This window comes from Argopecten irradians, chromosome 2 (genome assembly GCF_041381155.1).
Source record: "Argopecten irradians isolate NY chromosome 2, Ai_NY, whole genome shotgun sequence".
Taxonomy (NCBI): Eukaryota; Metazoa; Mollusca; class Bivalvia; order Pectinida; family Pectinidae; genus Argopecten; species Argopecten irradians.
The window spans coordinates 52,714,361-52,737,649 of record NC_091135.1 but is presented as its reverse complement, the minus strand read 5'-3'; the positions used below and the strand labels follow the sequence as shown (position 1 = coordinate 52,737,649).

Genomic DNA, 23,289 nt, shown 5'->3' with positions numbered 1-23,289 from the left:
CACACAGAGTTACCTGCTCCTGATGGACCTGATAGGGATACTGACAGTATTTGTTAACGTTGGTAAAGCAAAGTGTGATGTAATGTGTGATTTTCTCACGAAAACCGACGATACTACAATGACAGTGATACTTGGTCACAGGAGAAGATAACTCTGCATTATAAAATAAGACGACAGGTGATTTCCGTAAAATATCAACATACAGTCCCGAGTCTAGATTGACAAAACACACAATGTATTGCTGTTTACTAACTTGTTGATTTGTTGCTTTTTTATCCACCGTTTTATACCAATTGACTGATGTATGTCATGTGAGAATCCATCTTGGCACCTGTACATATACATAATCCTATATATTTTTATGACTGTATATAATCATATGCCTCCCATGGTAACATTGTATCAACCATTAATTGATATCTTATTTCGAGAATAAAGTTTATAACTAATGTTCATCATTGTTTTGTCTTTTTGTTTCCATCTGATGTTGGTCGTTTTTACTACCATATTATTTGCCCATGGCAGCTAAAATTGATTCCAAAAAAGAGGGGCATTAATACTAGTGTATGAGGTGTTACTTTTGGACAAAATTTTAGGACTAGTTTCTTTTAATGAAGTCTATATTGTACTACAGTACATCACATGACAGACTACTGGATTTTGATAGGTTTCACACAAAGGTGCAATTTGCAATAATGCTCTGGGATTATATTCTTCAAAATGCACAACACACAAAATTGATGAACAGATAGTTGGAGGGGAAGTGCCATGTTGTTTAATGAAGTATTTTCTTATTTTCAATTGGTTATTCTTGTATAATGTTGATGGTCATGTATGTTAATTAGATCCGAGGAGTTCAGATGTGTATGAAATATTCATCCTTATAGTTGGTGAATGGCACACCCATATGTTGAACAATTCAGGGACAACGTTCAAATTAGATTATCAAACACATTTATTGTAAACTGTGATTATATGTACAGAACATTGCATTATTGATGTACATAAATTAGGTGCAAAATCATATATCATAAAACTTACAATAAGTTAATTTTGTAAAACAAAAACGATAAATCATTAAAAATAAAACCATTAGGTATTATAAATACACTATCACATATATGTACATCAAGTGGCTTACTCTGTGGATAACATGTAATGGTATACAATGAGGTGATGTGACTGAACACATGTAAACAGGAAAACATTTCCTGTCATCTCAAACACTTGATCTGTAAAATAATTAGTATTTTGGGTCGATCCAGACTATATTGTGAAGTAATCACCCGCAGAGTTAGACTGCATTTCAAAATAAGTTGGTCTGTAGCACTTAGTTACATATTAACAATCACACCCAGACATCCAAAATGTCCAAGCTATCACAGTCATTTGTAATGAAGAGATTCGCAGACTTGGATGGAAAAGTTTCCCTATAGATTCCTTTTCTATTGAAGGATTTGTCCAAGTGTTTCCGCAGCCTTAGTTAGGGAATGTATTTTTCAAATTCTCCAGACACCAAGAATGGTCGACCGTCTAGGCAGGCCCTTTACTTATACCAATAACACTATCTTGGTCCCACGTTAAGTCTTTTTGATGGCTTGTGCTGATGTGTAGATCTCTCGTAACTGACGCTTTCTATCGTTATGGCAACCTGACAAAATCAAAAGTAAATGGAATAGAAGGTTTTCATTTTAAAATTGAAAATTCTAAACATTTTTAACTCTCCAATTGTTAAAGTAAAATTTACAGAATATATGTACAATTTGCATAGCTCATTCTATCCCCTGACACAAATGAACTCTTTCTTATTCTACTACTGGAACAGTTCATTATAACATTTTATGGGTCAATAAATTGAATTTTACCTAAGAAAGAGTTAGCTGTGGTGACTGACGTTCCGTTGGTGGTACATTCCATATTGCCATCATCAGCAAGTACAGGGCCGTCGTCCCACAGGAGATCCCAGCCTCCAATCCTCTTCTCTTTACCTGTCAGTCTACAAATCAAAGTCAGGTGTTTTATTGGGAAAACTAATTAACCAAGGTAAGATAAAATAACTGAATAACTCTTTTAACAAGCAAAAAGATTATGCATGTAGGTATGATTTAATGGCATACCTTGAATGCTTTAAACAGAAAATGTTGACCTTTGATATTTGGGTAAAGGCTAGAGTGAACTAGAACACTGACACGTCAGAAAGGGCCCCGCTATGTGTCTGACGTGCTTAAGTGGAAAAGTAGTATTTTGACAACGAATTCTTCCGTGTTAGCTATATGTTGCTAATAAATAATTAATGTCAACATTAATTGGGAAACCGATGATGGTACATTATTATAATTCTTTGGAAAAAGTCTTCCAAGTATTTAACTTGAATCCTGATTCCAAGCTAACATTACATTAAGAGCATACAATTAACTCAAATAAATTTGACCTTGACCTTTGACTTAGTAACCTTGGCCCATGACCTTACCTTTGGACAGTCAACTCCTTGTTTAATTCTGAACAACTTTGCATCATAATGTTATAACAAAATGTTTATCAGTTAAGAGCAACAACATTGTGATTTTTTTAAATGTTAAAATCCAAGATGGCCGATTTTTTAATTTAATTTCAGCCTGAAAAATTACCAAGCAGATCTAGGATGGATGGGGAATCATCATGTAAAATATGGGGAAAATACTCCACTCCCTTCCATCATTAATGTGCAAAAGAAAAAAAACGGACAGACGGACGGACGGACAGACAGACGGACAACCTGATTACTATAGGACACCCGCATCTCGATGCGGGGCCCTAATTAGATAATTTGTGTAAGGTAGTACATTCAATAAGATAAACACAAAATCTACAAGAGTGAAAGTTATTACCGGGTGGTACTCAGAAAAGTCTTGCTGGGACTTCAAGTTCCAACTTAACTTAATATTATGAACATTAAATGCTTTCAGCCTTAACTCACCTGTTTTCAAGGTCAAGGACATTCAGAAGGTCATTAAGTAAGCCAAACTTTAGCTCATAATCCTCTTTACCACTAGCCGTTAGAGAAGGCGAGGCATTTATCTCGATGAGCCATCTATTGGACAAATTTGTAATAATGTTAGCATTGCCATAGTAAACAAAGTGAGATTAAATACAACACTATTTCATTGTGTTTTGTTTTCTCTAAGTTATTTCTAATTATTAATTTATAAAAGATATTATTTTAAACAAGAGGCCTAGAGTGCCTGTATCGCTCACCTGGTTGTTTTTTTTTAGAAATTATCACAAAGACTTTTACAATTATAATAATTAACAAAATTGACCCCACAATATTAATTTAAATCCCAACCATATAAGGTACATGCTATAGATACCATACGACTATGAGTGCTATCCAATACTTTGTTTCAGAGAGGAAGTAATTTATATGAAAAGAGTAGCCTAATTGACCATTTCTGCCCCACACCTCAGCCCCAGGGGGTTCAGCCCCATCATTTGTACAATTTCGAATCCCCATCCTGTAAGGATGCTACCATTGCTTTATGAGTGCAGTACCATGCTTAGTTTCAGGGAAGAAGTCGTTTATATGGAAATAGCCAAATTGACCCCTTTTGACCCAACCCCTGAAGCCTGCGGGAGTCAGTCCAATCATTTTTACAATTTTGAATCCCCAATCTGTATAAGGATGCTACCATTGCATTATAAGTGCTATCCCATGCTTAGTTTCAGAGAAGAAAACGGGTGGGGTATGTTGTTGCAGAACAACATTGTGGTGTTTTTTATCCCCCCCCTCCTAGAACCAAATGATGCCTTGTGGGATCAATTGGTTTTTGTATTGGCTTGAAAAGTAAATATTTTCAAGTCCGGCGTTTATATTTAATAAACAGCCAATTTCAATCAGTACAAGTCTCTGCTTTGTTTTTGCATGCATTTGGTTCAACAAACTCACCCTCACGACGGTCATGTATAAATGATAATTAAAATAACATTTTAATGTACTTTATACATGCTAGGAGTTGTCGTTAAACATAATCGTATCGTAAGCTTTAGGTGTGAAAGCCATTTTAAATTTCGCGGTTTTTCGGTGATACAGAAGGGGGAGATTGAATTGAAAGCCGCCTCCACCCCCTCCTCCTTCCTTTATTAAATATAAAAACGCCGGACTTGAAAATATTTACGTTTCAAGCCAATATAAAAACCAATTGACCCCACAAGACATCATTTGGTTCTAGGGGGGGGATAAAAAACGCCCCACTTTATAGACACATTCACTAATACAAGACACATTAACATAATACTTAACATGGTATAAAATACAAAAAAAGTTTGAAAGTACAGAATCATAATAACAAAATTGGAAGGAGGAGGGGGTGGAGGCGGCTTTCAATTCAACTTGTTAAAAACGTAACAAATCAAAAAACTGACTGACCTTGAAAAACGTCCTTCGTTTCTTTGTTTCTCTGTCGCAGCTCTGATGCGCATGCGTAATGACTATTATAAATCTCCTACCCATCTCCCCCTTCTGTATCACCCAAAAACCGCAAAATTTAAAATGGCTTTCACACCTAAAGCTTACGGTACGATTACGTTTAACGACAACTCCTAGCATGTATAAAGTACATTAAAATGTTATTTTAATTATCATATATGAAATAGTCAAACTGACCCCTTGGCCCCGCCCCTCAGGCCCTCGGGGCATCAGCCCCACCATTTGTATAATTTTGAATCCCAACCATATAAGGATGCTACCATAACATTATGAGTGCTATCCCATGCTTAATTTCAGAGAAGAAGTCGTTTATATGGAAATAGCCAAATTGACCCCTTTTGTGCCCGCCCCTCAGGCCCCCAGGGGTTCAGCCCCATCATTTGTACAATTTTGAATCCCCACCCTATAAGGATGCTACCATTGCAATATGAGTGCTATCCCATGCTTAGTTTCAGAGAAGAAGACGTTTATATGAAATAGCCAAATTGATCCCTTTGGCCCCGCCCCTCAGGCCCCCAGGGGGTCAGCCCAACCATTTATACAATTTTCAGTCAGTAACCCATAAGGATGCTATCGGTCAAATTTTGTTAAGTTCCAACCAGCAGTTATGGAGAAGAAGTCTATTGTTGACAGACGGACGACGGACGGATGGACAGGCAACGGACGCCACGGTATGGCATATAAGCTCACCTTGGTTCTTCGTACCAAATGAGTTAAAAAAACCAATGACACAAGATTCTTTTTTACCGTTGATGGATAACTTACGGCTTGAGGTCACTGTCCAGTAGAATATCGTAACCATACATCTCAAAGCAGTGTTTGTCGTTGATGATGATCTTCTGAACACTCTGTAGGCCCTTAGTGATGATGTTGTCTATACCTTTGAACACTTTCTTTACCTGAAAAGTTTATCATCATTCTTTGATGACTGTTTTCATGTAAATTATTTCAGCATATTACAGAGTTATCACCATTGCGGGAAGGTATCAATTATGACATCATTATTTTGTGAGTGAATATCACATCATTTTCTCACAAATATATGATGACTGAATATGTATTATTTCAATCAGGATATATCCTGGTATCAAACATACTATACATACTGCTATCACACTTTATATGTCCCTTGTCTACCTCGGTTAAATATTAAATTCATTATTAAAAGGATTTTCTCTAAAACACCAAAAACTTTTGAATTACATTTAGAAGCTACATACACATCTAGTTATATTTCAACTTATTCATTTGAGCTCAATGAAATAATTAACATATACAATTGTAATGAAGTTTATAGATAGTTCAGACTAAAACTGTACCGCCTCTGAGCCGTGTTTAGCAGTGAGGTACTGGCGTAGTCTCATTGTCGACCATTTACAGCCCTTCTCGGGGTCGTAGTCAGGGGCGTTCTTCTGTACCGATACATTCGTCAGATGGACATCTTGGAGCAGCTAAGGAAAACAGGTGACAAGAGAGCCAAACCACTGCACAGGTCTATCTAGTGCTGTAGTCAAATAAAGTTTATTTTGGGAAAATGTTGAAAAAATGTCACTATAAAAACTTTTTGAAATCAATTATAGGACTACATTAGGTCTGATAATGAGAGGATAGGTTACATTATCTATGAAGGTTTCTCTGGACAACCACAAACAAACTGGTCTGTGCTGCTGTGGTTGTGTCTTCACCAGATGGATGTAAGGGGTCAGACACTACAGGAAACAGGACCAGTTTCTGTCTAAGGGGTCAGACACTACAGGAAACAGGACCAGTTTCTGTCTAAGGGGTCAGACACTACAGGAAACAGGACCAGTTTCTGTCTAAGGGGTCAGACACTACAGGAAACAGGACCAGTTTCTTACTGAGGTACATGAGGTTAAGGATACATGCATCTTCTATAGAGTCCAGTGAGAACCTGGTGTTGGAGAAGCGAGCGAAGCCATCTCTGTACAGCCATACCTTCAGGGGATTGTACTGTAAACAATACACCGATAGTCTGATAAAACATTCATGGTTTTATAACGCTTTGGACAAAGTATAGGGAGTTTCAAAACTATGAGGAATTACATATTTATAAACACTACCAGAAGAGAAAAGATTCCTTTTAGTTTTATACAAAAAAATGCACAATCTTCTCAATACGACAAAAATAAGTGATACACTTGACACATATCATGTTTTGTTAGAGAATTTCAAGGCCTGAAGACATCTGCAGCATAGATGAAGTCTTCATGGTCATTTTGCCAATACAGAATTGTCCCTTGATGTACAATGTATACTGCACAACAGTTTATCCTAAAAGATACATCTAATTTAGTAAAGTAATAACGTGATCTACAGAGTGACTTACAGAGACAACAAGAACGTAGATCCTGATGTCAAACTTGCGACCCCCTATAAGGTACGGATTCTCTATGTAGCGTTGTACCACATACGTCTCTGGCACTTCTCGTGTCGTGTCTGTAAGGGGCTGATACTCCCCCTGGTGACAGAAAATGGAAAACAAATTACATTTCTCACGCATCGTTTTTGATACCATCAACAGGCAGCTTATGGAGGTAGAAGAAACCAGAGTATCTGGAGAAAACCACCAGCTTGCAGTCATATCAACATGCTTACATGGGTTATGACGGAATCTGGCTATAATCATCAATACAATCATAATCAGAAATTTACTTCTGTAAAAAATACCTTTGACAACCCCCCCACATAAACCAACACACTAATTTAATAATTGAAAGGTAAGGGGCTTTAAATGAGGGAAAGGACATTTCTTTTTATACTGTACATCATAAGATATGCACTTTTGAAATGTTAATGCTCAAACATTAGTTCAATACAGAGTATAATTTGATGTATGACTATAAGGTCAAGGTCACAGGGTCCTTAAAAACTTGGCCTATTACTATTTTTATCCATTTCTTAATTTGAAAACAAATTTTGACATAATACCAAGGAATTTCAGCTGATCGAGTGCTACCTTTTTCCAGTCGGTGATGTCCTTCAGCCTCCTAAAGAGAAATATCCCCTTTCCCTGAGACTTGGCAGCTGGCTTCATGATCCATGTGATTCCTGGGTTCCTTTTAAACTCCTCCACAAAGATGTGGTACTCAGACTGAAACCGATGTAATATGGGTCATAAAAATATCTACTATTCAAAACAGGATTGAAAAACAATAAAGAAATAGCTAAAAGGAATTGACTATAAAATTTATAATTGTAATGCTTATAAATGAGGATAGATTGCTGATATTGCTCCATCATTTCTATAAGAATGAAAAAGAAAACTTTCCAAAGGTGTGGCTTATACACAGGAAAATACTGTACATTTGAGCTCAAACTAAACTGGGGGCAAACTCCAAATTAAACCATTTCTATCAGACCATTATTGACAAGTGGATGTTTGACATCAAAATTGTGTTGACCAATTGTTTTACTTACAGGTAGTTCATAAGTGGTAGGGTGGAAATCAAAACTGAAAAAATCAAGTGTTAAATCAGGATGGATTCTCACTACTTACCGTAGTTCCACAAGCTTATTTTATAAGCAATACTGGGGAAATTGATCCCCGGGAAATTGTTCTGCTCATAAGTAATTTTTCATAAATTGTGGAATTAAATCCCTGTTAAAGAGTTGTAATAGGCTTAAAAACATAAAAATAAGTTGGATGACAGTATCAGTATGAAATGTTTCCCTTGTACCACAGTATACATTATTGTACTAAATAATGAAATATTTCTAATCAAGATATAAATCACATTTAAAACTTATCTAAAAAGTGCATTTGAAATCCCTCAGACGTACTTTCCGTAATTAAGGTCAACATGGTAACAAATCATAAATATGTAACAGGAGAGGAGAAAATGTAGCGGCCAGACCGGGATTCAAACCTGGGACCTCCGAACACTAGCCGAATGCTCTACCAATGAGCTACATGGCCACTGATGATCGACCCAGTCCAATCCCGCTACTCTCCTCTCTCCTTTTTTAAAGTTTTTGCCTTCGAAGACATATGAGACCCTTACACCACCACCTTGGGTATTTCAAATGGGCTCCAAGTTTGTAACAGGAAAGGAGAAAATGTAGCGGCAAGACCAGGATTCGAACATGAGACCTCTGAACACTAGCCGAATGCTCTTCCAATGAGCTACATGGTCACTGATCATGATGATCAACCCAGTACAATCCCGCTACATATATCTTACCTCAGTCCCTCAGACTTTCCTTGTTCTCTTTCAGTCTGCTTCTTCAGACGTTTCAGATTTTTCACCATCAGATTCTTTCTGGTCAACTGCAAAGTAATGATATAATTATTATAGATGTTTTATAGATACCAGTACTCAGCTTAAACAAAGGTGAAGTCAACTGAACGTTGAAGTAGTTTTGGTTATACAATGTACAAGTATACAGTTTTAGGAAATTGAATTCCTCAGAAGACAAACTTTCAATTGAACTCACCTAATCCTTATCGTTGGAACAGTTTATTGTGAATTCAAAGAGGGTCAAAGAGGGTGATTGTGAATTCAAAGAGGGTGATTGTGAATTCAAAGAGGAAGAGGGTGATTGTGAATTCAAAGAGGAAGAGGGTGATTGTGAATTCAAAGAGGGTCACAAAGGGTGATTGTGAATTCAAAGAGGGTCACAGAGGGTGATTGTGAGTTCAAAGAGGGTCACAGAGGGTGATTGTGAATTCAAAGAGGGTCACAGAGGGTGATTGTGAATTCAAAGAGGGTGATTGTGAATTCAAAGAGGGTGAGTGCAGGGAGCCTTGAAGACATTTTAAATCAACAGTGAGCACTACTTACCTCATAATGGTTACGGAAATGGAGGATTTTCTGGTGTTCATGAAGGAACATAGTGTCATAGTTCTGGTGCAGCCACTCTCGATCACACCAATAAAAATCCCAGTCACCATCACTATAAACAGTAGATATAAAGGGCATCATTTACTGATAACATTTAGGTATTACAGTATTACTACAAAGGAGAAAAATCATATAAAACTGTCAACAATTAGTGAAAATAAGAAATATTAACTGTTATTTAAAAGCACTCATTTAGTATAATACAAAACATTAACAGCATTAAAAGTTAATTTGAAAAGCAGATGTACAGTTCAATACCAGACAATGGGAAGATCTATGGCTGACAATACCAGACAATGGGAAGATCTATGGCTGACAATACCTGACTATGGGAAGATCTATGGCTAACAATACCTGACATAAAAAATATTACACAAAGGGACAACATAGCTGGTAGCTGAAACAAAAGAATTGAGCAAAGGGGAGATAATTAATGTCAACAACAGAAATTATAATATTATATAAATGGGAGAGAACAGTCAACATAAGGAATATTACGCAAAAGGGAAATAACCACAGTGAACAGCAGACATACCAGATAAGTGATATTCTAAGGGGAGGTAATCACTGTGAACAGCAGACATACCAGGTAAGTGATATTCTAAGGGGAGGTAATCAGTGAACAGCAGACATATCAGATAAGTGATATTCTAAGGGGAGGTAATCACGGTGAACAGCAGACATACCAGGTAAGTGATATTCTAAGGGGAGGTAATCACGGTGAACAGCAGACATACCACATAAGTGATATTCTAAGGGGAGGTAATTATGGTGAACAGCAGACATACCATGGAAGTGATGTTCTAAGGGGAGGCAATCATTATCAAGATGAAATGTTACAGTATTACTTGAAAAATTAAGAGGAGATAAGTGCTAAATCAAAAAGTCATTAAAAGTTCATGAAAAAAAAAACTAATCACAGAAATCATAACATTATATAAATGGGAGAGAACAGTCAACATAAGGAATATTACGCAAAAGGGAAATAACCACAGTGAAAAGCAGACATACCAGATAAGTGATATTCTATGGGGAAGTAATCAGTGAACAGCAGACATACCAGATAAGTGATATTCTAAGGGGAGGTAATCACGGTGAACAGCAGACATATTAGGTAAGTGATTTTCTAAGGGGAGGTAATCACGGTGAACAGCAGACATACCACATAAGTGATATTCTAAGGGGAGGTAATTATGGTGAACAGCAGACATACCATGGAAGTGATGTTCTAAGGGGAGGCAATCATTATCAAGATGAAATGTTACAGTATTACTTGAAAAATTAAGAGGAGATAAGTGCTGAATCAAAAAGTCATTAACAGTTCATGAAAAAAAACCTAATCACTATATATGGTAGCAATATACATTTTTACGCATAGCGAGGCAATCCTCGTCAAGGACATATAGTGTACAGGGAGACTACTCTCAACATTATAGGCTACCAACAACACGTACAGGGGTCAGAATGACCTAATTTTGATATTGACATAGTGTGCAAAAGAATCTTGACAATTTCTTTTATTGATAGAACTTGGAAAAGACCATTTGACAAAGGGAGTATGGATGGACACTGAACAATACTATATTCCCCGTCCCCCTCCCCCACCCACGGGGATGAGTTGTTGATGAACAAGTGAAGACCAGTAATAACAACAAACATTTATTTACAACATTGATTAAAATCATAAATGAACAGCAGGATATGAATCACGATCCTCATAAATGCATATCTAGATTTAATAAATTATCAGATTTACATAACACACATAATCCATTAAGTCTAGCCCAACACATCAGGTTCCTAATTTGCCCCGAGAGGATCTGACATATTGATCTGTACATTCAATCTCACCTTACTTTGATAATTAAAACACACACAAACATTATCACTGAAAAAAGAAACACTCTGTAAAAGATATGATGCTAAAATTTTAAAACCATGTTTTAAGACACATATCTTAATCAAATTTCAATCATGTTTTTATTTTATAATGGATTAGCATCAGAACAGGCAAGCTTACATCTGGAAATCATTGAATTACCTCTGCAATATAAGGTAAGTGGCTCGTAGGTCTAATTTTTATTTTAGAATTTTACATACAGGTTGATCTTGGGAATGAGAGATCACAAGAAATGTTTTTATTAAAACATGAGTTTATTTAACACAACTAATTCATTATGTATATCAGCTACATAAGAATGTATGATAGTCTACAAAGTGGGAATCATACAACATGAATTTATCTATTATAGGGACAAATTATGTGACAAGTTTACCATCATAGATCAGTTCAGCAGATAGCAATTTGTAAGCTCTTTTCAGTCCATATTTGATTAAATAAGATTCCATGTATTAAGTATATTAAGTGAATAATAATTATTAATTATGAAAAACAATAGCATGTGAGGGTGCAGACATCTTTAGTTTCAGTATAGTAAAAGGTGATTTGCAGATTGTATTTATTAAAACTTCTTGATTAAGTTAAGCCTTTCAACCTGACAGATTTCATTAGAAAGAAATCATGTGTTTTGTTTCATATATCAGCTTTTCGTATATTTTGCTAAATGCATTTTCATTCAATTAAACTGAATGTTACCAACAACTACTTATACAATCATGATTACATAGCTACAGTGTACCAATACCTGCTAATTATTTCAAAGTCTAAGTGATATATAACTCAGTCAAAACTTTATATAACTAGGTGGATGCATTAGCTATATATGATTGTGGAATAATTGTAAACCTATATCTGTCAGATGAAGCTATTTGTTTTTACATCAGATACAACACATCCCTATAGCCTCTTAATAAAAAAAAAACCCACACACAACACTAACATTCAGTAGCAGTCATCTTCAAGAGACTATTTTGGTTTTTGTTTGGTTATTATATTGTTTTCTATAATCAAATTTTGTATTTTGCATACAAATGCAACCTCCTAGCTCGAGGCTATTCAAATTACTCTGGACTAGCAACCAAACTTTTGAAGTTATACAAACTAATCAGATGTAGCAATCAACAATGGCTCACAAGGAACGATAACTCTGACCGTAAGAGAAGACAATTCAGCAGAGCAGAAATCCATTTCATATGCTGAACAGATTTTAACACATTTAATAATAACCTATAAATATTAACATGTACCTACATAACACACAAATATATGTTCACTCAAGCCAAACAGCATATATACTGGTATATTGATTGACCTTCAAGCACACAAAATGATACAAATTTACAAAAGGTGAAGGTCACACATTTGCTGAATGTGAAGGTCAAATGTTTGTTACGGAGTGAAATGTTATTTATTAAGTAGAAAGATGCTTTGTTATAAGATAATAAAATGTCAAACACATGTTCCAGGTGATGTCACGCGCTTGTTACAAAGTGAAAGTCATATAGTAGTTCAAGGTGAAGGTCAAATATCTGTTACAAGGTGAAGGTTGCATGATAGTTCAAGGTGAAGGTCAGATGCATTATATTGTTGGATGCAATATAAAACCTTACCTGTTTCTCTGAATTGGGGGAACTGGTTGATAACTGGAAAGAATTAGGGTGTCAAAAATACATTTGTGATAATAAAGATACAGAATCCCTTTGCTTAGATCTCGGCCTGAATTAGACCACAGGATGTGTTTAATTATCTTATAAAAAACAAAATAACTTCTGTGATGAAACTTAAAATCCCAAGGAAAAAATAACAAAATCATGAAAATTAAAGAGACATATGATACCATGTGAAAAAGTCTGAAGGAATACTAATCTACTACCAAGTAGGTCAATTAAGGATGGCCTCCCCTGTATGAAAATGTACAATATACTGATCATGTTAATTTATGACCTTGATGAAAATACCAGTACAATAACTAACAAAATCTGTGATTAACACCTAAGATAGATAATATAATTACATGTTATTATATATCTTATGTTCTATATAAAATACAGTGCCAGTCATTATAACATAAATGTGATATATAAAAACATGACAATAAGATCATCTCATGCAGGTGATGTGTACCTAAACAAGCATGCTGATTAGCGTGTCAAATGTCTTCAATATTTAAATATAAACTTTATTTATTTTACATTGATTGCAAACAAGTTATACAACTTATACAAATCACTTTCATAGTTGAAAGGCGAGTGACTTAACCACTACACCTCTTCAGGATCTGGATACCCACTAAGGTTGTTACATGGTGACAATAAAAGATTGCATGCCATGATGATATGGCAGTGAACATATGTCAATTTATCCCACTTTGATAATCATCAAATCTCCAACTTTGAATTACACATGTAGATGTATCCCATTTAAGAAATGAAAAATCCATACATGCATGCACATTTTATTCAGAATATGCTTAACTTTTGAGTACCTTTTCTATCACATTAATAATAAAGATTTAAAAAACAAGTCTAAATTTGAATAGATCCTCTTTTTAGATCAATAACTTCAGCAGAATGGTCTCTAGGACAACCTGTGTCTTCGGCTTTGTTAGGTTGTAAATATACAAATGTACACTTATTCAAGAGGTCAAATGTAAGTAAATAAATTCTTTTGTTCTGCTTACTTTTATCCACTCTAACTCAAATTTTAGAAAAACAAGTTAATCATAGTCTAGAATGATCTTACTTGGCAACATACTACTTTCCCTGACAACACATGTGCCTGCATGATGATAAGGAATCAAGTGGATGTTTGAAATGTAAGCATTTCTTGAAAAGCATTTAAATTTGAAATTTTCTAAGAATCACAAAAAATTATTTTCAAGACACCTGAAATTGGTTTTTAGTGTCATTAAGGACTTGATAAAAACTTAACACCATCACTTTCTATGTATGATATTTACCATAATCATTAAAACCATTAGAGGGAAATTCTAATATCTTTTTATGATTTACAAGACATTGTAAACATCAAACTTACACACAGTACTATAACCATTTCAGTCCTGCAACCTTAAATACACCATAAAATGTAATTGCAATTATGTTTTACAACTATTTACTGATAAACTAGAAGACATTGATCTACATGTAAAATGTCGAGCATTGATTACACATGTATATATGGTTAAATAATCAGCATATATGTATAACATAGATATATAGATCAGGATACTGTAGATATAAATCAAAGTAATCTATTAAATATAGAATATTTAACAGCAAGAAAGTGTATAGTATACAGGTACAGTTTATATACAAAGGATGGGTGAATTTGGTCCGTTAATTTTGTCAACCAGATGGAAATATGAAGAGAAATATATAATGACAGAGCTGAAAGGAACAAGATTAAGAAAGAAATATTGACACAATAAATAAGTCTGTGCTGAATGAATGGACACCATAATTATATGGGACATTTCTAATACAGATATATCTACATTTTACATGCATACATGTTTATCGGTATATTGGTACTAAAGCGGCCATATAGGTAGTTCTGATAGCGCAGGACTCACCCAAATCTGTTGGGAACCCCGCCCGATTGTTGCTGGGGTCCCACGGGCTGGGGGGGCACAGTTGGTTTAGTACTGGAACCATTGACAAAAGTCAAAATTTAAGTACTTACAGATATTTCCTGACAATAGCCAATTCAAAATCAAAGTACTTACAGATATTTCCTGACAATAGCCAATTCAAAATCATCAAATACGTAAAGATACCATTGACAAAAGTCAAAATCAAAGTACTTACAGATATTTCCTGACAATAGCCAATTCAAAATCAAAGTACTTACAGATATTTCCTGACAATAGCCAATTCAAAATCATCAAATACGTAAAGATAGTTCCAATCAAAAGAATATCAAAGTAAAGCGATATTAACACTTACAAATTCTCAGCAGTTTCCTTTTATTTATGAAAGTGATGAGTGGATGGTTTAGAAATGCGTTAGAAATTGGCCATCATTATAATTTTATATGAAGCAATCAAGGAATTGTTCTATTCTAAATCCTAAATCTACACTAGACTTCATCTGGATGTTCATAAGGCAAAGCGGACATGTTTAAATGTTATGTGCCAGTAACACAGCTTTTTAGTACCTAATGATGTAGCCAGTTTACTCAATTTTTTACAGTATGCAGAAGTCTTTCTAATCTAGAGTTTAGTGTGTGTTGACAGCTAATGCCAAAGCGGCCATGTTTGTTTGAAGCCTGTGCCGTAACTCACCCAATCCTGTTGGGGACCCCTGCTGACGGTTGTTGGGGCCCCGCAGGCTGAGACGATACTGTCGGTTTTATACTGTGTATAACACGCAATATTCATTAAAAACAAATCCAATTGTGTGGTGTGACAATAATGATATTAATTCACAAACTATGGCCCATCCGACTCTGGCCTTGACAAAACCTAAATCAAATTTCAAATTGTCAAAGTCAGGCTTCAAGGCCAAAAGAAATAAGGACTAAAATAAATATTACAAAATCTTCCTGTTGTTTGATAATTTCAATACAGTTATCACAAAACTCACAGTTACTTAAATCAATGATTTTTTGCTGTTGCGTTGCAATTTCTAATACAAAAACTTAAATAAATAAGTGCATGGCAAACAAATATCACTTGTATATCTAAATCAGAAATTAAGTTTCACATCGAAAGGGGAACAAAATTCATCTAGAAAATATAACATTAAACTTAGCATTTGGTTTTGTATTATAACCAGTTAAAAAGATAATTTAACTTCAAAATAGACACATGTACATATTTATAAGTAATACAAAACACCTTCAGAATTTTTTATCAGTTCAGCAAGGCAGAAAAGCTGTTTACCTGATATAAGGTACGTGCATTTAAAAAAAAAATCACAAAGCAGGTATTGGCTACATATACAGGGTAATCATTTAATTTTTATGGTATTAATTCACGTTAATGCTTGCTTTTCAGGTGTAATTAAAACTTTCAAGAATTAATCATAATAAAATTAATTATTTCAATTTTTATTCCAAGTCTATATATCTAGACATAAAAGGTTGTTTCAAGATACAATTAAAAGTATTATTAAAACTGTTTTTGATAATTAATTCTATTGTAATTTTGTTGCCCCAAGTAAACTTGGTTTATCATTATAATATACATATACAAATATCATTACTACTGTACTGACCCAATAAGTGTCAACATCCATATAACACCCCTCCCCATTTTTGAGGCCTTAATTTCACTTTACCTCAAATTAAATGCAAACTGAAAATACAAAAACCATGTATGATTCCTTTGATTTCTGTTGCTAATTGATTTATGGCTAACTTTGAGCAATAATTTTATGAAAGACTAGTCCAAATTTGGCGCTATAAGGCGCCCCTTATCTTTTTCATTTTTTTAAAATGTTCTGGGCACTTATTGGGTCAAATATGGTATGTATAATTATCCCCATTACCAGGTAAAGTGGTGCCTCTTTGGTTAGAGAAAAGATGAGTTTATAAGTAATAATATATTGAAATGATTAAAGAGACAAAATACTAAATCCAGTATATAGAATATATGAAGTCATGCATTAAAATAGAGTGTAATGTTTTTATAGATAAACAAATGTTATGTACTGGTAATAATTTACATCAGATACAGAGAGTTGTGTAATCACATGCTGAGGAGATTTAATGCTTCAGAAAATTTATATAAAGATAAGTTTATATCAAATTATAGATCAACAAGGGAGTTTGTGGAAGACCAGTTTACTAGATTAGAAGGTAATAAGGTACCTTGAAATTGTTATTTTGGACAATACTGCCTGGTACCAAAAGAGGTTGAAATGTATGAAAGGATGTTGAGAAGGCCAGCGACTACACATGCTCATTCGCCAGCTAGACAGAAAAGCCGACACTCACCCAGTTTTTCCGCCTGAAGTGGCGGGAGTATTTTGTGTGTTTGACGGAGTAGCACCTGTCGAACTATAACAATTGATAAGTAAGACAATGCCTAGTGATAAATAACTTCTGAAATTGAGACAATGCTAAATGAAACAAGTTACTAGGCTTAATGAAATAATGATACAATGTAGGTAATGAGTTGCTATGGAAACTAAAACAATAATATGTAACATGTTACCATGATAACTAAAACAATGATTTTAAATTGAAATTCCGTAATTTAAGTACAAAACAAGCTGTTGTTGTCATATCCACTGTATTGATAAGTGAAATCTATAGTCAGATTGTTGTACAATTATTCCCAGTAGTTCATCTCTGGATGATGGTGTTAAACTAAACTGATTAAATAAACATGTGCAAAGTTAAGTTGTATATCATCCTTGTAGCTGTTGTCTGGTTTCTATAAAGAAAGTAAATCATGAAACACAGGATTCAATTGTTTTGTTATAAATAGTACCTAACAATGAGGTCAGAAGTAAAATGTCTCATTTTTATAAAGTTGACAATTACAGGAAGAGAAACATTCCTTAATGATAAGGAAGGCTAAGGGGACTCACCCTGTCTTAGTCCCCTTTCCATCTTGAGGTTGGGTCGAGGTTTGGGAGCTGGAACGTAAAACACTCAAAACTCTGCTTTATTCTCATCATTACATGTACATGTTACCTTTGCCACTGAATACACAACTTGTATTCCAATTTCATGTCACCAATTTGTACACATGGAAACAATTGTGAAAGTAGTTTTAAGCCATTCCAATCATTAATGTTCAACCAAACGGAACCAATCATTGGTTTGCCGTCGTCAGTTAAACCAATCTTCAAGGTTAATACATAAAAACACTAAATGATAAACTATAGGAAAGTCAATTACATTCACAAAATCTAACAATATATCCTAGCTGGTACGCTATTCTCGTGATAAGAGAGAGGTTTAGAGGTTTCTAAGAAGGTTTCTTGTATTAACCATGTGTTATTGATTCGTGTCTATAGTCATGCAGATGTCAGTTATAGATAGTAGACCTTATGGTGGGGTAATATTGCTTGTTTGGTTATTATCTTACATAGGAAAATCATGTTGTTTTCTCACACACACAAAAAAAGAGATATACCTGTTGACAAAAACCAACTATTTTTTATCAGGAAATGAGAGATTATTTGAAGATATAGAAATTATAAATGATTAAATTGATCATAAATAGTTATACAATCATCAATTGACATGTACCTAATCTTTCATAACATTTACATATCAAATAGTTCACCTTCTGTAATTCAGTATTCAAGAATACCAGCAAAAAGTATCCAGAGGGAGGGGACATTGTATGGTCAGACAAAATGGTTTGTTAAAAGGATTGGACCATTAAGATGGTAAATATTATAATAAAGCTGTGTTTATTTATTAAGAGGGATTCATTTGCAAGGAATAACACAAAGTATCATAGATGTCACACAATTGTATACATGTACAAAGTTTTCTACAGTATATATACCAGTACGTATATGTATATATATGAATAGGGTTTTCTGTAAAAAGATATTGAGGTCTACTAAAAGAATGTATGTTAGTTTACTATGATAAGTACAATGTAGTATTATTTTTATAACTACAGGAGTATCAAGTTTTAGAATGTTGTTTAATTGGTGCAACTATAGTAATAACACTACTGATACCATGATTACACACATAGTTTCCATGGTAACAGTGTTGCTATAGTAACCACTCACCCCGCTGCAGGCTTATTATTTTGTTGGGAGTTTTGTTGTTGGATGTTTGGGCTGAAAAGCATCATACAATTTGTTGTCATGTTTAAAACTATAATGAAAATAAATTTCTTTTCATCTGCTAAACTGATGCTCTGGATGACATAAAGCAGGAGTGATTTGACAAAGTGAATTAAACAACAAAGGTCTGAATATTTTACACATAAATACAACATTGATTACACAAAAACTTTACATACACATCAGACACAATGTTTATAATGTTAATTGGTTAATCAAGGAGCACAATCAAATCAATGTAAACGCATCTACATCATTATTTATCTTTTACTGTAGATGTCCTTGTTCTATCAAAAATTGACATCAAAAGTAAAAATTGCTATTGATAATTCATTTTTAGGATTTCTGATAAAGAAAATAATGTTTTTTCCACCATTTCAAACTTTAGGTAAAGAAAATACTTAAAAGTGGCCACCACTTTCTAGAATAATGAAATTGTCAATGAAATTGGGCTTGATGATTTTGATCTTCACAATATGCCTATACCAAGCGGGTATATTGCCGAATTTCAAATTAGGGGGAGATTATCTATCATTAGAATTAAAATGACAAATTCTGTTATAAAACCACCCCTAGGGTTTGATAGGCAGTTTAAAAAACATAGAGTTTAGTTGTTTTTAAATAAGATATTTAAAAAGTAAGAATTTATCTTAAGTGGTATATTTCAATTTCATTTCCATGTCTCTCAAACTGAACTTAACACAATTTCATTCACAAATATAAAGATTTCTATACTTTACCTAATTATTTTTGTATTCTCTATACAGATCTATGATAACTTTTCCATAACTTACCCCGGAACCTCTTGCCATCCTGGTCGACCACGTAAAACGTCTAAAATTGTGTTTTGTAGCGAGCATTTGAAGCGAATCTCTCTGTCACTGCAACAAATGTTGAATCAAATATTATATTTCTATATTATAATAGCTTCTTTTGTAATAAATTTTGTAAAAATGTTACTTTATTCAATTTTACAGACTTCTACCATGACTAAAGCTAATTGAAAAACTTGACTTCACTTATACAAATGTAACAGAGTGAGAGTAGTGTGCCGCCAGCCGGGTTCGAACCTGTGACCCTGGACTTACTGGTCCGCCGCTCTACACCTGAGTTAATGGGAAACTCCCCCTATCATGAAGCTAGAAGGCGACAGTATCACTATGTACAATTAAAACCTGCTACACAAATGACAAGGTGTTAAGTCTCACATTTCTTATTACTTACTTCTATTTTAAAAAAGTATCTTTAATCAAAGATGTTCCAATGCTGACAAATGGTATTTTTTCTCTATATTCAGTTACAAAAGTTACTTACTTTACACCATTACCATCATTGAAAAGTTTGAGCTTCTTATTGTAAGATTAAAATATTAAAAATAATTAATTGCGTCCCGAAAAAAATCCGCTATGCCCTATGTGAAATGAAGTTCTGATTGTGCATGTACCAAAAGCAAACTAAATTATTCTATATGTATTTTGTGTTAATTAGACACATATATACACGATTAAACATCAGTTATTGTTCAAATGATGGGTATCGTTAATGTCTGTCCGAGGTAGAGCATCTTTAAGAAAAAACTTCTATGACTACTGTCAATAAGGTTTCGACATTAAACTTTGTGGCAATATAAACGAGACATACTGGCTCAAAGTTTTACTTCATTTTAAAGGAAATGAAAATGTTGGTTTTTTGAACTACAGTTATTGTTACCAGAACAGGCGTGTACATTTTGTATATAGTCCAAAATTATAGTGGGGCTTAATAATTTCTTGACCACCTTATTCTATCTTATTTTTTATTTATCACCAAACAGCTATAAAATATAAGTACACCAAAGTTCAGAATAAACAGCTATAACACTTAAGTACACCAAAGTTCAGAATAAACAGGCTCATGCAATCACAATTAGTTGAGAAGTTATCAGTACATCCACAGAATGGAAGAAGGGGAGATAATACGGGGGTTTCGAGATCCCAAAATGACATGGGCAAAGTACAATTTAACGTCGATTAGTCCCACCATCCAGTGATTATGACGTTATCATTTGATATGAGTTTCATGCATGACGTCATAATCACCGGAAGGTGGGACTCATCGACGGTAAATTGTACTTTGCCCACGTCGTTGCGGGATCTTGAAACCCCCGTATTAAGGTGAAACCACATGACTTTGTGTTATTTAATTTACAGTGTACCACTGTAACTTGCTAAATTTACTAATTACTGTACAGTGTAACTTTGTAATTCCATATACTATGATATTTTACAATTTGGATTAAATTCCTGGTATCTGATTACCCTATGATTCCTCTGGTGTTCCTGGCTGCTTTACTTTGCATGTAGCCCGGCACCTGAAACAGACAATGTGTTTTTTAATATAAAAGGTACACTGTATGTATAGGTACCCAAAACCAAATGTCAATGGGACTAGCATATTTTGGCTAATATAGCCAGGTTTCTGGATTATACGGCTTTTTAATTAGTAGGCCTATATGTAAGAAGGAATATGCCCTACAAACTGTATTGGAATATATAATAAAGGGATCCGGATAAGACAAGAACCTGTTTTGACAAATTATAAACTGTATACCAAAAAATTATACAAAATACAATTCCTTTTTGTTATTTATCATTTATTGATTGAAATTGTTATTATGACACAAAAATGTTTGCATCAATCAAATTGAGATGTTTATTGTTATATAACAGGAGAGGAGAAAATGTAGCGGCCAGATTAGGATTCGAACCCAGGACCTCTGAACAGTAGCCAAATGCTCTACCGCTGAGGTACCTGGTCACCGATAATCGACCCAGTTAAAGTCCGCTACACTATTCATATAAACTCACATTATACATACCCTTGTATTTTTTGACATGTTGATACTTTTTGTGTCTGTCTAAATCAAAACAGGGAAATAATCATCAGGAACCTAACATAGTCCTGCAATAAAAATTGCATTATATATAGAATGTCTTGATAGATTTTTTTTTAGTATCTAATAATCTGTCAATTTTCCTTGATGATATTAAAGGGCCACTACCTTTCCGAAACGGCTTTTAATTTTTAAAATATGAATGTAAAACGAGGTCAATAATTTTGTAGAGTCGCAGAAGTTATGAACTATGCGTTTACTAGCACACTTATCATCACCTTCAGAACTGTTTAATTAGAATAAATAAAATGTTAATTTTCATAACGCGGGTCGTTTTATGTTTCCCGCCGTCGTCCTAAATGCCGCGCGGTAGTTGACTGTCACTGCGCCAGACGGCAAAACAGCGAAATGAATCTCCACTGTTATCGTACATAAGACAGGAAATCTTGCATATGTTTGGTGTTGTAACCTCATCTTAAGCCATCAATATATATTTTCTTTTGTTATTAATGTTTTTAAGAAACCTTTAAATTTTGCTCCGGAAAGGTAGTGGGCCTTTAAGAAGTTGTTTTCCATGAAGCATACAAAGTGTATATACAAGTTCCCCTAGTGGAAGTGGACTGAATGACATGCATGTGTACGTGCAAATTAATATTAACTGTTACAGTACTCAGTGATAAATCTACGTGCACATCCCGTGTCCTCGACTCACAGAATTTTAAAAGGACCCATGAAATTTCTGGAAATGGGTGTCTATAACACTGTGGGACCCAATGTTTTCACAAAAACCATTGAGAAGGACCCACGAAAAATAATCGTAGATTGAACACTGCAGTACTGTATATGTATATTGTAGCTCAAATGGTTTGAGTAATACTATATGTTACATCATTCAATCAACTTCAATAAAACCACTTGCTTCACGTGAAATAGGGCCTAGTTCAAATAAAAAAAAACTATAATGCAATAAGATACAGTGCTACAGTACAGCAGAGATATAAATTTCTGAGTCTGAGTACAATTATTCCTGCAATATTAGTATGTTCGTGATCTACATTTATGAGCTATCAAATTTCTAATACCATCAGACATGAAATGATGATTAAACAAAGGCCTTATATCACGAACAAATCAAAGCAAAAGGCTCATACAGGTTAAACTGGACATCCATAACTGCATAATATGAGGGCATTTGTGTGAAACAGCTCCATTTTGAAAGATTGTTTACTTGGATTCGGTGTCGCGTGAAATTCTAACCCCAGTAATTTATTTACCTAAATCATGCTCACGTGAACGCTTACATATTTAAAACGTTAATTTAGTCGTAGAAATGATGACCGGTTTGATGTATTTTTCTATTTATGTTGAAAACAAATACAGTGAAAAAATTGATAATACCATATAATGTAGGAATGCTTTCTTTGAAA

At 34.2% G+C, this 23,289-nt stretch overlaps 1 protein-coding gene across 17 annotated transcripts; it reads right to left on the bottom strand.

Annotated features, from left to right (window-relative positions):
• Positions 1-937: 937 nt before the first annotated feature.
• Positions 938-23,118, bottom strand: LOC138315906 (probable tubulin polyglutamylase TTLL9). 17 transcript variants are annotated; one of them, XM_069257259.1, is made up of 21 exons: positions 23,014-23,118; positions 21,848-21,930; positions 21,288-21,340; positions 19,785-19,871; positions 18,934-18,984; positions 17,767-17,814; positions 17,168-17,230; positions 15,513-15,584; positions 14,802-14,873; positions 12,838-12,870; positions 9,268-9,379; positions 8,668-8,753; positions 7,904-7,937; positions 7,443-7,577; positions 6,813-6,944; positions 6,349-6,436; positions 5,785-5,906; positions 5,231-5,364; positions 2,957-3,070; positions 1,866-1,996; positions 938-1,651 (listed from the first exon to the last, which is right to left on the bottom strand). In XM_069257259.1, the coding sequence occupies exons 2-21, from the start codon at positions 21,863-21,865 to the stop codon at positions 1,581-1,583; spliced, it is 1,656 nt and encodes a 551-aa protein (XP_069113360.1). In that variant the 5' UTR covers positions 21,866-21,930; positions 23,014-23,118; the 3' UTR covers positions 938-1,580. The 17 variants fall into 17 exon arrangements, with proteins under 17 accessions (XP_069113360.1, XP_069113361.1, XP_069113363.1 ...); XM_069257260.1 differs by lacking the exon at positions 12,838-12,870; XM_069257262.1 differs by lacking the exon at positions 14,802-14,873.
• Positions 23,119-23,289: the final 171 nt, after the last annotated feature.